This window comes from Pelodiscus sinensis, chromosome 5 (assembly GCF_049634645.1).
Source record: "Pelodiscus sinensis isolate JC-2024 chromosome 5, ASM4963464v1, whole genome shotgun sequence".
Taxonomy (NCBI): domain Eukaryota; kingdom Metazoa; phylum Chordata; order Testudines; family Trionychidae; genus Pelodiscus; species Pelodiscus sinensis.
The window spans coordinates 24,705,808-24,722,388 of NC_134715.1; the positions used below are offsets into that span (position 1 = coordinate 24,705,808).

General features: G+C 43.1%; 1 protein-coding gene across 4 annotated transcripts in view; it reads left to right on the forward strand.

The window, feature by feature from the left end:
• BANK1 (B cell scaffold protein with ankyrin repeats 1) overlaps positions 1 to 16,581 on the forward strand; it is a 425,960-nt gene that overhangs the window by 283,130 nt on the left and 126,249 nt on the right. For all 4 annotated transcript variants that reach the window (XR_012904054.1, XM_075929668.1, XM_075929667.1 and 1 more), the window contains exon 11: positions 2,555 to 2,836. Coding sequence is in view for 3 of the 4 variants with exons in the window: in XM_075929668.1 (XP_075785783.1) it covers positions 2,555 to 2,836 (282 nt within the window). In the remaining variant the exon portion in view is untranslated. The remainder of the gene's footprint in view (positions 1 to 2,554; positions 2,837 to 16,581) is intronic.

Here is a 16,581-nt window from a genome sequence, read left to right on the forward strand (position 1 = left end):
ACATTATGCAGGAAATAGGGAAGTTGAAAGCAGAGGCTCAAGAATCCGTTATTTTTAAAGGCATTAGCATGAATTACAAAAGATGATGTACACTATAACTGTATGTCACGAGCTGTAAAATTACATCTGGGGACCTTTCATGGTTTATAGTATAGTACTTGATAGGGATGTGAAGGTTTATCTAGTTAACCAGTGGGGCTGGAGCAGCTCCCTGCCTGTCACAGGTAGGGGGCTGCTCTAGCTCCACAGGAAGCCCACTGGAGGCAGCTTCTGTCCTTGGTGGGCCCGGGTACGCTGCAGGCAGGGGCTTCTCTGATCAGGGCACTGGAGCATGCCCTGCTTGCAGGACACCCTGGCCTGCCTTAGGTAGAGGCTGCTCCAGTGTCCCGGGCCAGTGGGAGGTGGGAGGTGTCCTCCCTCCCCCATTCACACCTCTTTAATTGGCTAACTGGTTAAACAATATGTTTAACTGGTTAGCCAATTAAATGGGATTTTACATCCCTAGTACTTCAGCACATCTTGTTCCATCTCACAAAACCCGTTGGTGTTTCAGGATAGTTGTTCCATTAAAGAAAAGTGGGCTTGGCCCTCCTGTTCTAGTCCTGGTGCATGGTGAAGAGGTCAGGGCAGCACCTGGGGACTATAAGCGCATGGCTACATCGCAGTAAAAAACCTGCAGCTGTCCTGTTCCAGCTGACTCCAGCTTGTAGCAGGTGAGCTGCAGCAATGTTCCATTGCAAGATACACGTTCAGGCTCTGGCATCTCGCAGGGTTCTAAATCCCAGGCTTCGGTCCAAACTCGAATGGTTACGCTTCAGTGAAACAGTGCCGAAGCCCAAGCCCCAGGAGAGCCAGAGCAGACCCGAAGATAAGAGCTGACAGAGACAGATGCTGGTTACTAGGAAAAGGCTGAAAGTAGGGGTGTATCTACACTGCAAAGTTATTTTGGAATAATGGCTGTTATTCCAAACTAACTATGTGAGCGTCTACACGGCAATTCCGTTTTTTTAAAATAAGGCGCGTATAGACGCTCCACTTCTGCTATTTTGAAATAGCCCCTCACCAGGGCCATTCTAAGTTATTCCTCCTGGGACTCTAAATCTAGGGACTCCACTTCTGCATTAGGGAATCCTGCCGCAGACTAATTTTGAGGCTTCCCCGCAGTGTAGATGTTCTATTTTGAAATAAGCTATTTCAGAATAACTATTCTGGAAGAGCTTATTGCGAAGAAACTGTGCAGTGTAGACATAGCCTAGGAGAGCAGTCAGAGGGCCTCAACCCAGAGAGCCAGGGCTGAGGAGGATTGAAGGCCGCTGCAGCAAAAGGGGACAATGCCTGCTGTATGGAGCCACTGCCAGAGAGGGATGAAGGAAGGGGAAGCAGTGAAGGGGATTATCCACTGATGTCTCCTTGCTGGAGAGCTGGATCCTGAGGCATAGTGGGGAGTGAGGCCATGAGGAGTGAGAGATGTTCCCAGCAGAAAGGCTGTGAGAGCCCCCAGTGGGAGGAGAAGGATTACACCTGTGCTATGTCTAGACTGCAAGCCTCTTTCGAAAGAGAGCGTCTAGACTGCACGCGGAACTTTCGAAAAAGCAAGCTGCTTTTTCGAAAGAAAGCAGCAAGTGAGTCTGGATGTTCTCTTTCTAAAAAGCCCTGTTTGCTTTCAAGAACACCTTTTTTCGAAAGAGCACTTTCAAAAAAAGGCATTCTTCCTCGTGGAATTAGGTTTACCGCCGTCGAAAGAAAAGCCACGTTCTTTCGATTTAATTTCGAAAGAACGCGGCGGCAGTCTAGACGCAGGTGAAGTTTTTTCGAAAAAAGGCTACTTTTTTCAAAAAAAACCCCTGAGTCTGGACACAGCCCTGAAAAGGAAGGGTTGAGGAGGCTGTCCTGGCAGTAGGATGGAAATGTGGCAAAGACACTTGCTCTGGGGTGGCAAACTGTGGGATTTCAGTGCTGTTTTGTTAATAAGTGTGCATGGACTTGAAGACATGATTGCATCGATTTGCTGGGGATCCTAGAGGGAAGCTGAGTTGAGGGACTGCATGCAGGGCTGCCTCGAGGCCATCAGGAGGCACCTGAAAAGAGACCAGACATTTATAGAAAACATGTGGGAGACAAAAGCAAAAAGCTTCTACTACAGTTATGTAAAGAGTTAGGCAATTAAGATTGTATTTTGGCACATAAGTGATGCGATTTTCAAAAGTGCTGAGAATCTCACAGCTGCCATTTATGTTGCTTTATTATTAAGGTTAAGAAATCTTTTATATTCAGTGGAAGCTTCTGGGTGATCCATTAAAAATATGGCCATTTATTTGCATACTTAACTCTTTGCTCCCAGTCTCAAAAAAATTCACTAAAACTATGAAAAAGCCATGAAAATTTAGTCCTTCCCCTAAAAGCCATCTATATGGACTTTAATAGGAATGGTGGGAAATCAGGCCACTTTTATTTAGACACCTAAACATGGATTTAAGAATCCAAATAAAAATATTGTTAGTAGAATGCAGCTTTTTGGAGTCTAAAGACTGAAAACAACTTATCTTTGTTGCAGCAGGGAAATGGGTAGAAGAGAGAAACAAAAAAGACGAGACTTCTGGTCATCTGGAAGCATATGGTGGAGCAGAAGATAAATCTGAGGAAGAGGAGGAGGAAGAGGAGGAAGATCCATACACTTTTGCCGATGAAGATGAGAGCGTGTATGATATGATATTGGCTTCTGATGTGGAAAAAAGAAAGGAACGCAGGTCCTTGATTATAAACCGGCCACCAGCACCTGCCCCTCGTCCCGTGTGTTCCCCTGTCAAAGAAGAGAACACACCCTACATAGTGCAAGGTAAAGTTTGTTTAAAGATATTTACTGACAGTGATGTTCTGGGTAGAAGTTTCTATTGTGAATTATGAATTTTAATATTCTGTAGATTACCTTCCACTTGAGACTAAGGTCCTAGGCTTATTAATAAACCCCAAACAACCTATTTTCTCTCTGAAACAAACTAAAAAAGTATCCACACTGTTGTTAATTTCAATTTTGCATCTAAGAGAATACCACTTTTTTCAACCTAATTAAAATCACCTAAAATAGCAACACAATATGATGGAAGATGGAAAATTACTAGGCCAAATCCTCAGCTGATGTAAACCAGTTCACACCACCTGAGGATCTGGTCTATTATGTTCCATGTGTCCTTCAAGTGGTTAACAAAGGGTGGAATATATAGCCCAAGTAACAACAATGTAAAAAAAAAACCTGTCCACTCCTCATCCCCTGCATCAGAACTTTCTTTACTGTGGTTCTTCCCTTCAATATCATTATTTTAAAATGTGATTCTACAGGTAAACAAATTGATAAACCAACAACTAGTTTAAGCTCTATTTTTTGGTAGTTTACATAAGTCTCAATGAATATGTTTCTGAGTGTATTGCCGCTTTTCTTTATTGTCCTGTCCTTCATTGTTTTCTTTTTGATTAATAGATTCGTAGATTCTAAGGTGAGAAGGAAACATTGTGATCATCTAGTCTGACCTGTGTAACACAGGCCATAGAATTTTCCCAAAATAATTTCTAGAGACTATATTTTAATAAAACATTCAGTCTTGATTTTAAAATTGTCAGTGATGGAGAATCCACCACAACTTGTGGTGTCCCCATGGTTAATTAGCATCACTGTTAGAAATTTCCAATGTCTGTTTGTCTCGCTTTAACTTCCAGCCATCGGATGATGTAATGCCATTGTTTGATAGACTGAAGATCCCATTATCAAATATTTGTTCCAAATGTAGGTAGTTATAGACTTCAGTCAAGACACTCCTTAACCTTCTCCATTAAAACTCACGCTGACTGATTGTGCCAAGTTTATCAAGAAATCCATATTCCTTTGTCTCAGTGGCCTGTTCTCTTCATTACATGCTATTCTCCCAATTTTCGTGTTGCCTAAAAACTTTATCAGCAATGATTCTGTGTTCTTCCAAGTCACTGATAAAAATGTTCAATGTGACTCCAAGAACCAGTCCCTTTGGGCCCCAACTAGAAATCTACCCACTTAGAGATAATATTCTCTTTGGAGTTACATTTTGAGATCATTTAACCAACTTTTAATCCTTTCATATATGCCCAGTTAATAGTTTAACATATTAGATCTTTAATCAAAATGTTGTCAGTGCCAAATCAACCCCCCACAGAAATCTATAAAGAGACACTTTTATCTTTTTCAATACAACTTGTAAAACATCAATAAAAGACAGTTATTTTGACAGCAACTATTTTCTCTAAGCTCATGTTCATGGTATTAATTACATCACCCTCTTTTGATTCTTTATTAATCAAGCCTTGTATCAGCTAGGGATGTGAATGACTAGTTGACTAGTTGCTTCCCATCCGCCCTTGCTGCCTCTATCAGAAAGAGGCAGCAAAGAGAGTAAGTTGGTGGTGCAGGTGCTTCAAAGCAGCAGTGCCGCATGGAGCCTGGAATCAGCTGGGTTCTATGCGGTGCTCTCGCTTTGAAATGCCACCTGAAGCCTGATGCTGGGCTCCCCACAGAGTTTCAAAGTGGCAATGCCAAATAAAGCCAGCTGACCCCCGGTTCCATGCAGCACTGCCAGTTTGACACACTGTGGGGATCATGGGTCCAGCAGGGGCCTGCTTGAGTCCCCTGCTGGCCCCATGCACCCCAAAGTGCTTTCACCTTTGAAGTGTAGCAAAAGCCCTGGGATTGTTGATACACTTCAAAGGTGGAGGTGCCCTTATCGACTAATCAAAGAGTTGATGCAAATTGCATCAACTATTCGATTAGACAATTAATCTAAATTTAACATCCCTCGTATCAGCTTCTCTGTTGCCTGGGATTGAAGTCAAAGTGGCAGGCCTACAATTAGTGGGTCACCCTGTTTATCCTTTTAAATGTTGACACAACAGTAGCTTTGTTCCTGTCTTCTGGAACTTCTACGGTGCTGTAAGAGTTATTGAAAATCAACATTGACAGTTCACAACTTCCTCAGCCAATTTAATTCAAACTTTTGGAGGCAAGTTATTTGAACCTGTTGATTTAAAATTCTGTTCATTCTTTCATCTATCACAAATAATCAATAAACGATGCTGAACTAAGGGGACGAAGATGTGGAAAAGAGCATTTAGCAGCTGCTGTTTCAATATCTATGATGTAACATTTCTGTATCACAAGCACACAAAGCATTTCCCTTCCTGGCAATCTTATTGTGGCATTAGATTAGCATTTTGAAATAAAATATCTTAAAGGTTTTTGTGTGCCCAAATTGTCAGATGATAAGTGAAGCTCCAAGATACAAAAGCTCATTCTGATAGGAACAATTACACAGAAATTAAAGTGTGTATCTGAACTTTATCAAAGTGACCTGAATTTCCTGCTTCACAAAAATTGGGTTGGAAATCTTATGGGAGTAAGCATTATGGTGAGATGTCTTGTACTTCCTGCTTCTTCTTTGTCAGAAATAATATGAGAACAGCATTTCCTCTTCTGTTTGAATTACTTGAAAAAGAAAAGTAATCAATGAAAAGGTTATCCTGATTTATTTTTTTAATTAAACAAAAGTCATGTCAAGTTCAGTTTGACTTTTAGGCCAAAATTTGGGTAGGTTCTTTATTTATCCAAATTGGTTCATCTTTCTCTATTACTGAAAACATTATTCCACCATTGAAAAGCTCCTTTTTTCAGTTCAGTTTTATGTAAATGAAATGATACTGAAATATAATAATTGAGTTTATTAAACTACCCCTAAAGGATGGAAATGAAAGAGAAAATGTATACAGTAGTGTGAAAGGTGTTTGGCTGGGGAGGGGGATAAAACTCTTTCTCTAAAAAAAGAGTTACTGCAGGTATCTCTTACTCATTACACACAATGCCAAATGTGATTGACTATGGCTGGATTCGAAAGAGGCCAGTTGAATTGTGGGGCTTGTTAAAAAAGGGAAGAAAAATTAGGAAGACGTGGTTTGTCTCTGAACCAATGCTGTCTGTGCTCATATGTGCTAGAAGTGTAGTTTGTTTTGTTTGGGATTTATGATCTGATTATTAACACGCAGACATCTTAATTTTACTATGGGTAGTTAGTTCAGCACGTGTGGTATTTTGTTGGCCTATAAAAGGTGGGGTCATTTATATTATTTGTCTCCTAACATTGCCACAGAAATCCTGAGTGCTGTATAAAGAAAAGCCATTTTGCTTTGTTGAATATTTTGCTTCTGAACCACATTCGCCAAAAGAATCTTTAACAGAGCTATTGTGAATGTTTGTTGGTATCATCAGCATAAGCTATTTCCCTCTAGGATTCTCAGAATGTAGCTGGATGTACAAGAAAATTGAACTAATTTCCTACAAAGTCACCACTTAATTAGAAAACTAATTTTCTTCCATCATGTGTTCTCTAAAAGAAGACTTGGAAGATAAGATTCTTGTGGTATGTGTAATTTAAATTGCCCATTCTTTTTATTAAGGACATAACCTTGCACATAGCCAATAATGACAAGAAAACCATAATAAATGTTATGCCTTTGTTATAGGCAGGGTTGATAGAACCCTTGTTACTAAGGTTATCCAACGCTTTCCAGTATAAGAATGATTTCACTTGCTTATAGCTTGGCCAAATTTTAAAAACTGTAACCATTCAAGGCAACCTTTTCTGTGCTGAGTGTCTACCTCAGCTTGCATATTTTTTAAAACTTCAGCCAAAATGGTTCAGCTGTTTTCAAAACGAGATTATCACAGGAAGTAGGTAGTCTAACCCTTTTCTAGGCCTAATCCAGAGGGGACAGAAATCTCCTATTGCTACCACTTAAAGATCCTGCTTCTTAAGATCAAGCAGAGGAGGTGCTTGCTATTAGCTTAGGAGATTCCTTCACAATCAGTCATGATGCCAACCAAGAGTGAGGCCATTCTGCAAGTAGATCCTTCTTGAAGTCAGTAACATTCCATGTAGGCAAAGGGTTATTCCCACAGGGCCTACTTGAAGAAGCAGGGCCCAGTTTCTGTGCTCACTCTGAGAGAATTGATCAAATTGTATCCCATCATTTACATCCCCATCATAGACTCCAGACTTTAACACTCTCTCATGACATGCTGCCTGCTGGGTGCTTTGGCCCATCTGAATTGCTGGGCTTGATTTCATTGAGTTTCTGGTGGCCAGGTTGGAGTTTTTGTGGCAAGGTGCCTATGTGTAGCACCCTGGTCAGTTGCTTTGCTTCAGTATTCGGAAGAGTTGCAGGATTAATTTAAGTCAATTACATGCTTTCTACTAGGGAATTGTAGAGCCACATCAAATCACCATATTTGAGCCTGCTCTGCTTCCTGTGCTCTTTGGGGGTGTTTAATATCTCTGGGTATGTCTACACTACCCCGCTAGTTCGAACTCATTCCACGAGGAGTAATGGTAGTTCAAACTACGAAGCCTAGTTCGAACTACCTAGTTCCTGCCGTGTGTAGCCGCGCGGCACGGGGTTCGAACCAGCGGGGATTTAAAAATGGCGGCGCCCCGCTTATGCAAATGAAGCCTGGGAAATTCAAATCCCGGGCTTCATTTGCAATTGCGGTATGCCTACATTACCCTCCTATTTCGAAATAGGAGGGTAGTGTAGACATACCCTCTGAGAGTACCTGCATTTTTGTGCTGCAACAGCAGTATGCACGGCAGGTGTAAAATTCCCAGTGGTGGAGAATCCATTGCAACCTGAGCTAAGTTTTCCAGTGTTTAATTACCCTTACTGTTAAAAAACTCCCACCTTATTTCCCATCTGAACTTGTCCAACTTCATCTCCCCCCTATGGATTGTGTTATATCTTTTTGTGCTAGACAGAAGATCCCTTTATCAAATATTTGTATATCCTTATAAACTGAGATCAAGTCACCTCTTAACCTTCTCCTTGTTAAGCTACATCAATAGAACTTCTTGAGTCTATCACTACAAACAGGGCCCTCTCCCACAAACTTTTCACCTGGTGTACAGAGCCACACTGGTCCTTGCCACGAAGATTCACCTTCAATTCAACGGGACAGGCCCTGTTCCCAGTCATGCAATCTTACACGCAAGGCTGTAGGGCCATTCAGATTTGACCCAGCTGCCCCACCCTAAGTGGTGATGCAACCTTGCATGTCGGGTCACAACATAATTCTGTTTGGGGGCCTCTCAAATGGGAGGTCCAAGGCAAATTGAGATACATGTTGGGAGGCATGATTGCCCAAGACGGGGGGATAAGAAGAGCAAAGTGTATATCATGCCTAACATGCATACAGCTGTGGGCATTACTAACAATAAGACATGTTTTCCAATCCCTTAATCTTTCCTGTGGCTTTTCTTTGAACCTGCTCCAGTTTATCAACCTCTTTTTGAATTGTAGACACTAGAACTAATCCATTAGCAGTTGCACCAGTACCAAAAACAATGGTAATATAACCTCCCTTCTCCAATTCAAGATTCCCTTGTTTGCCTTTCCAAAGTTTGCATTAGCCCTTTTGACCTTTAAAATCATGAGTGGTGTGGAGAGGGCGGATAAAGAAAAAGTATTTATTAGTTCCCATAATAGAAGAACTAGAGGACACCAAATGAAATTAATGGGTAGCAGGCTTAAAACTAATAAAAGAAAGTTCTTCTTCACACAGTGTGTAGTCAACCTGTGGAACTCCTTGCCAGAGGAGGCTGTGAAGGCTAGGACTATAACAGAGTTTAAAGAGAAGCTAGATCATTTCATGGAGGTTAGGTCCATAAAAGGCTATTAGCGAGGGGATAGAAATGGTGTCCCTGGCCTCTGTTTGTCAGAGGCTGGAGAAGGATGGCAGGAGACAAATTGTTTGATTGTTGTCTTCGGTCCACCCTCTCTGGGGCACCTGGTGCTGGCCACTGTCAGCAGACAGGCTACTGGGCTAGATGGACCTTTGGTCTGACCCAGTATGGCCGTTCTTATGTTCTTATGACCACAGCATCGCACTGGGATCTCCTATTCAGTCGATCATCCACCACAACTCCTGCATCTTTTTCAGAGTCACTGCTTCCAGGGGTAGCAGTCTGCCCTATAAGGGTGGACTGCAAACTTTGTTCCTTGGTGCATGACTTTATATTTAGCCGTATTAAAAAAAAACCACATAATTTAAGAAGCACCTGGAAACAACACTGTGACTCACTGACGCGGAAACATGTGATGAACCAGCTCTCCACAGACCACCAAGTGTTCCACAGACCCCACAGTTTGGGAGCTGGTGATTTAGAGGCAATGAACATAGGACCCTATGATATATCATTTAGGCACAGCCACTTTTCAGAATAGGACCATGCTCAGCTGCTGTAAACTGGCATAACTATACTGGCTTCTGTTGAACTGTGATAATTTACACAAATTGAGCATCTTGGTCTTAGTGTCTCCTAGCAGATGAAAGTCAAGAGAGCTGTAATTTAATGTTTTTATAACCCTTCAGCTAGGACTCTCCTCTCATTATTTTAAAAACTTTTAAGAATTCGAATAAGGTTTGACTAATTTCATGTAATTTTTGCCAGGTCTTACTGACCGTGCAAGCTTCTATACTGAACACTCCACTAACCATACTGCATCTTTAATAAACAGCCAAGTGAATCCTGCTTGGTGTTTAATGTACACCAGTGTAAATAGTCTGTATTTATATGAAAGGTTCATCAAAAGATGAAGCTGCTGACTAGTGCCAAATAGCGCTTTGTCCAGATGGTGTGCATTCTCTGTGTGTTCCCTTTCCGCTCCCTGAAGTCTTAATATTCCTTACCAGGTTATTTCAATATGTTTTCAGCTATGTTCTGTCAAAACAATTTCTAAATAAATATATTAACGGATTTTGTTTTTATTTTTACTGTGAAATTGTAATGCTCCTTTTAAGTGCCAGATAAACAGCCCTGGAGACCAACCAGAACAGGTGCAAGCTTTCCCACAAAGCCCAGCAATGTGCCCCAATTTGGACTTTTGAGGATTGCATAAGGGGTTGAGAGGATGCATTTAGTATCCCTCCTTGACCAGTCACTTACCTCCTTGTTGAGCCTACCAATGAGGATGCTAGTTATTATCAGTGCTGTTTCTTATTTGGACACGTGTTCTGACAGGAACTATAATAATGCCCAAGGGCCACCCCGGCTGGTGCTGGTGCCCTACACAGCCCAGCATTAGAGCCCCCTCTCGGGGAGGGGGCTGAAGTTATGAGGGAAAGAGGTTGTCAGCACACTCAGACCAGATGCCGTTTACTGTAGTGATGTCTGGTCTGAGACAGTTGGCAACCTGGAGTAGGACTGAGAGTGAGGTCTGGGCTGGAGGAGCAGCAGCTGGCTGCACAGTCAGCCAGAGAGAAGTGGTGATTTTAAGGGGAAAGGAGCACTTCAATCCTGTCGCCTGTTGTGTGGCTGCTCCCTGCTCAGGCCCACAAAGGCTGCTCGCCTCCAGGTGGTGAGTGGGGGTTGGGGGCTGACCTCTGGGGAGGCTGCCACGGGTTGGAGCAGGAGGCAACCAGTGCCCAAAAGCAGCATACAGCTGCATAGGTTACCATCAAATTTGGGGCAATTTGGTGTCCCAAATTTTGCGGTACCCTATGCCGCTGCATGTTTCGCCTATCAGTCGGGATGGCCCTCATGAAGCTACATACTTGTTTCATATGTGTCATTAAAGATCTGCCATCAGCAAAGGTATTTACTGTTGTGCTTTACCGTACAAGTAACATGCTGTAGCCTGTGTCCCATTACATATCTCTTGAGCCATACAGTCCCCCTATGTATAAGAAAACATTTTAGCATCTAAGAGTGGCTGTTCAAGCCAAAAGTCAGTAGTGGAACATTCCAAAATGTATTCCAGAATAGAATACAAATTACACTCTAGCATCTCATCAAAACTACATGAATTTGTACCATAAGCAGTAACCAGTGAGTGGATTTTCAGGGAGCAGGAATATTCCATATAAGAAATAGGAAATGTTGGAAATGTTTACCCAAGTGCTGTACAAATCTCTCATTTCCAGGGCCTCAGAATCAAGAAACAGATTTCTTTTAACTCTAGCCATCATTCCAATAGGAGAGATCTCTATTATTCTAAGCACTGAGATTGTTTATTGTTCTGATTTGTTTAATGGCTAGAATGGGAGTTTTTTGCTTATAAACTGGTATGCTAACTTTATTGGATAGATTGGTGAACTAAGATTAGATTTTAGATGAGCAAACTTTAGGAGTATGTCTACACTAGCCCCCTAGTTCGAACTAGGGAGGCTAATGTAGGCATTCGAAGTTGCAAATGGAGCCCAGGATTTAAATACAGGCAGTCCCTGGGTTACGCGGATCCGACTTATGTCGGATCCGCACTTACGAACGGGGCTTTTCTCGCCCTGGAGGACGCAGGCGGCAGGACCGCCCAGACGCACCGCGGTCCCGCCGCCCACATCCTCCGGGGCGAGAAAAGCTGCTCCACGTCTCCCTAATCTGCTGGGGAGGGGGGGGCCAGCAGACCAGGGAGACATGGAGCAAAGCCGCGGAGGACCGGGGCGGGGGGACCGCGGCACATCTGGGCAGTCCACCCACCTGGGTCCTCCGTGGCTTTGCTCCGCGTATCCCTGGTCTGCTGGGAGGGGCCCCAGCAGACCAGGGAGACGCGGAGGACTGGGGCAGCGGGACCGCTGCGCGTCTCAGTCCCGCCACCTGCGTCTCCCTGGTTTGCTGGGGGGGGAGCGCAGCTAGTGCGTCCCCCCCCCCAGCAGACCAGGCTTTTCTTGGGATGCCTGTGGTAGAGCAGCTGGGGCGCTGCCAGTTGGTCCCGCAGTGCCGCTCTCGGCGCTACTGGACCAACCCGGCAGCACCCCAGATGCTCTGCCCAGGCGTCCTGATTCAGCCGCTGCTGGTCAGTTTCAGCAGCGGCTGAATCAGGACGCCTGGGACAGAGCTGCTTGGATGCTGCTTGGTTGGTCCAGTAGCGCCGAGGAGCGCCGCTGTGTAGGAAAGATAGAAAATATGGCAAAAGACCAGCTTGGCTTAACAAGGAGATCTTGCATAATCTCAAAATAAAAAAGGAGTCATATAAAAAATGGAAACTAGGACAAATAACAAAGGATGAATATAGGCAAGCAACACGGGAATGCAGGGGCAAGATTAGAAAGGTAAAGGCACAAAATGAGATCAAACTAGCTACAGGCATAAAGGGAAACAAGAAGACCTTTGTAAATACATTAAAAGCAAGAGGAAGACCAAGGACAGGGTAGGCCCACTGCTCAGTGAGGAGGGAGAAGCAGTAACAGGAAATGCTCAATGACTTCTTTGTTTCGGTCTTCACCGAGAAGTCTGGAGGTGTGCCTAATGTAGTGAATACAAGCAGAGAGAGGGTAAGTTTAGAAGATAGGATACACAAAGAACAAGTTAAAAATCACTTAGGAAAGTTAGATGTCAGCAAGTCACCAGGTCCTGATGAAATGCATCTCAGGATACTCAAGGAGCTGATAGAGGAGGTATCTGAGCCTTTAGCTATGATCTTTGAAAAATCATGGAAGACAGGGGAGATTCCAGAAGACTGGAAATGGGCAAATATTGTGCCCATCTATAAAAAGGGGAATAAGAACAACCCAGGAAACTACAGACCGGTCAGTTTAGCGTCTGTCCCAGGGAAGATAATGGAGCAGGTAATTAAGGAAATCATATGCAAACACTTGGAAGGTAATAAAGTGATAGGGAATAGCCAGCATGGGTTTGTGAAGAACAAGTCATGCCAAACTAATCTGATAGCTTTCTTTGATAGGATAACAAGCCTTGTGGATAAGGGAGAAGCGGTGGATGTCATATACCTAGACTTTAGTAAGGCATTTGATATGGTCTCGCATGATATTCTTATTGATAAACTAGGCAAATATAACTTAGATAGGGCCACGATAAGGTGGGTGCATAATTGGCTGGATAACCATAGTCAGAGAGTTGTTGTTAACGGTGTTAAATCCTGCTGGAAAGGGATAACAAGTGGAGTTCCGCAAGGGTCTGTTTTGGGACCCGTACTGTTCAATATCTTCATCAATGATGTAGATATTGGGATAGAGAGTACGCTTATTAAGTTTGCAGATGATACCAAACTGGATGGGGTTGCAACTTCTTTGGAGGATAGGGACATAATTCAAAATGACCTTAGCAAGTTAGAGAAATGGTCAGAGGTAAACAGGATGAAGTTTAATAAAGAGAAATGCAAAGTGCTCCACTTAGGAAGGAACAATCAGTTCCATACATACAAGATGGGAAGCGACTGTCTAGGAAGGAGCATGGCGGAAAGGGATCTAGGGGTCATAGTGGACCACAAATTGAATATGAGTCAACAGTGTGATGCTGTTGCAAAAAAAGCAAATATGATTCTAGGTTGTATCAACAGGTGTGTTGTAAGCAAAACTCGTGAAGTCATTCTGCCGCTCTACTCTGCACTAGTTAGGCCTCAGCTGGAGTACTGTGTCCAGTTCTGGGCGCCACATTTCAAGAAAGATGTGGAGAAATTGGAAAGGGTACAGAGAAGAGCGACAAGAATGATTAAAGGTCTAGAGAACATGAGCTATGAAGCCAGGCTTCATGAACTGGGCTTGTTTAGTTTGGAAAAAAGAAGATTAAGGGGGGACATGATAGCGGTTTTCAAATATCTAAAAGAGTGTCACAAGGAGGAAGGAGAAAATTTGTTCCTCTTGGTTTCTGAGGACAGGACAAGGAGTAATGGGCTTAAAGTGCAGCAGGGGAGGTTTAGATTGGACATTAGGAAAAAATTCCTAACTGTCAGGGTGATCAAATATTGGAATAAATTGCCAAGGGAGGTGGTGGAATCTCCCTCTCTGGAGATATTTAAGAACAGGTTTGATAGACATCTGTCAGGGATGGTGTAGACGGAGCTTGGTCCTGCCTTGAGGGCGGGGGGCTGGACTCTATGACCTCTCGAGGTCCCTTCCAGTCTTATGATTCTATGATTCTGCCCCAGCTGCTCTGCCCCAGGCATCCCCAAGTCAGCCGCTGCTGAAACTGACCAGCGGCTGACTACAGGAAGCCCGAGGCAGAGTTGCTCTGCCCCAAGCTTCCTGGAATCAGCCGCTGATCAGTTTCAGCAGTAGCTGACCTGGGGACACCTGGGGTTCTTAAGTTGAATCTGTATGTGAGTCAGAACTGGTGTCCAGATTCAGCCGCTGTTGAAACTGATCAGCGGCTGATTCCAGGAAGCCCGGGGCAGAGCAACTCTGCCTCGGGCTTCCTGTAGTCAGCCGCTGGTCAGTTTCAGCAGCGGCTGAATCTGGACGCCAGTTCCGACTTACATACAGATTCAACTTAAGAACAAACCTACAGTCCCTATCTTGTACGTAACCCGGGGACTGCCTGTATCCCAGGCTTCATTTGAATCTTCCCGGGCGCCGCCATTTTTAAATGTCCCTTAGTCCCAACTCCATGCCCACGGCTACACGCAGCATGGAGTAGGTAGTTCGAATTAGGATCTCTAATTCGAACTACTGTTACTCCTCGTGGAACGAGAGGGCTCGTGTAGACATACCCTAGGGGATTAAGAAATCTATTGAAGAGTTGAAATGGGAGAAAATATTTTTAGGATGCACTACTGTGGTTGAACGCTGAAAAATCCATTTGAGGCAAGAGAGGGTGCAGTCCCATCAATCCTCTGGAAAAAATGTTACTTTGTATTAAATAATTAAATATTAGTTTAATAGAGGAAAAATGGGAAAGATATATAGTCCTATGGCTGAGTCACTCGCTTGGGAGGTAGAAGACATCTGATCAAGTCCCTTTGCCTCATTAAGCAAAGTGAGGAATAGCCATTTTGAGTAGCACCCCTAGTGGATCACATACAGAGGTGAGCTTGGCAAGGGGAATTCTTATCTTGGCTAACTTTGAAGATTGTGCTGCCACGTAGGTATGAGTATAAATATTAAGTCATCTGCCTCAAGCAGATGTACAAGCCTAGAGGTGGAAACTTAGGCGCCCAGAGTTAGGTACATGCCTAGAGGTAGAAACTTAGGTGCCCAGAGAACTTTTACCATGGAAATGTAGGCACTGGCTCTTTTGTCAACTGCAGTAGCATCTAAATTGGGGATATAGGCACCTAAATCTGGGATGGAAATTCCTAAATCTTTTTGTGAAACTGGGACTAAGAGATCCATATCATAAATAAGACAATTTTGTTTTCTTTCTGGTCCATCTGCAAGTGCTATATGCCTTTAACTGTCTCTCAGCAGAAGAGACCACTTGCTGCTAGCATTAATATGTGTGGAGAGGAATAAGAGTAATTTGAAACTAGGAACTGCTGAAACTTCCCATTTTTTCACTTTTTGAACTGCTCTGGAAGGTATCTTGGGGTGTGACCTTCACACTGGTCCTGAAGTGGTTAATGTGAGCCTGACAAGCTGAATAATATACTGGCAGCACCTAAGGAGATAGGAGGGAATTTAATGGATAACTGAAGCCCAGCTGGGTAGAGGCTGGATGGTGATTATAAAGCCAGGAAGTTTGTAGCACAAAGAGCCTCAGGGGTTTTGGCTAGATTTGACTGACTTTGCAAGGGAAGCTAATTGGGCTAAACTGTAGGTCAGAGGGGAGCTAGAAGTGAAAACAAATGATACTCAAACCAGGCTAGAAAATGTGAATAGTGAAAGTGTTGAGAAAAAGGAATGGATGAAAACAAGGGAAGGGATAGATTCTTTAGAACCAGTAGAAAGAAAGAACTGCAAGATAGGAACTGGGCATGGATGAAATTGCATAACAGTAAAATCCCTAGCTGATGAGAAAGATAAGCTATATCAATTGCTTGATGATTGCAGAATAGTTTTTAAAAAGTGTTGGAGATACAGTAAGAGCTGGGAAACCACCTGGTGGTGTCTTCTAAGTGGAGTGTAACACAAAGAACAAGTAGGGCAGCTCCTTATGGAAAAGGTGCTAGGAAAGCTAAAAATGAACTGTGAGCTACTTAGATTTCTAACTGAAACGAATGGTGTAGATGCCTCAGGTGTCAAAGATTTGGTCACACAGCATATAATTGCAAAGGGAAGTTTAATATGTAACAACTGTGCAGGAGACCATTCATATGATAATTATGAGGGAGGGACAAAACAAAAATGTAACTGTGAAGAAAAAAACAGCTCAGCATAGGGATAGTGTAGTAGGCAAAGTAAGCTAGAGCAATGTTTAAAAAAACAAAATCATTAACACCTCATATGTAGAAGCTAAGAGATGTCTGGAGGGGAAAAAATACACAATAATAAAAATAATAATTGAGGGCAAAGATTAGCAAGCAGTTGATATAGAGGAGAAAGTAATGACTGACATTGGGGTAAAAGGAGATGATATGCTACTTATAGAAAAAGATTCCTTGTATCTGTGACTTTAATCATACATTATACTTCTTTCAGACAGGAAGAAAACAAAGTGAGACTTATAGGCTATGTCTAGACTGGCAAGTTTTTCCGCAAAAGCAGCTGCTTTTGTGGAAAAACTTGCCAGTTGTCTACACTGGCCTCTTGAATTTCTGCAAGAACACTGACCATCTCATGCAAGAAATCAGTGCTTCTTGCGGAAATACTATGCTGCTCCTGTTCAGTCAAAAGTCCTTTTGCGC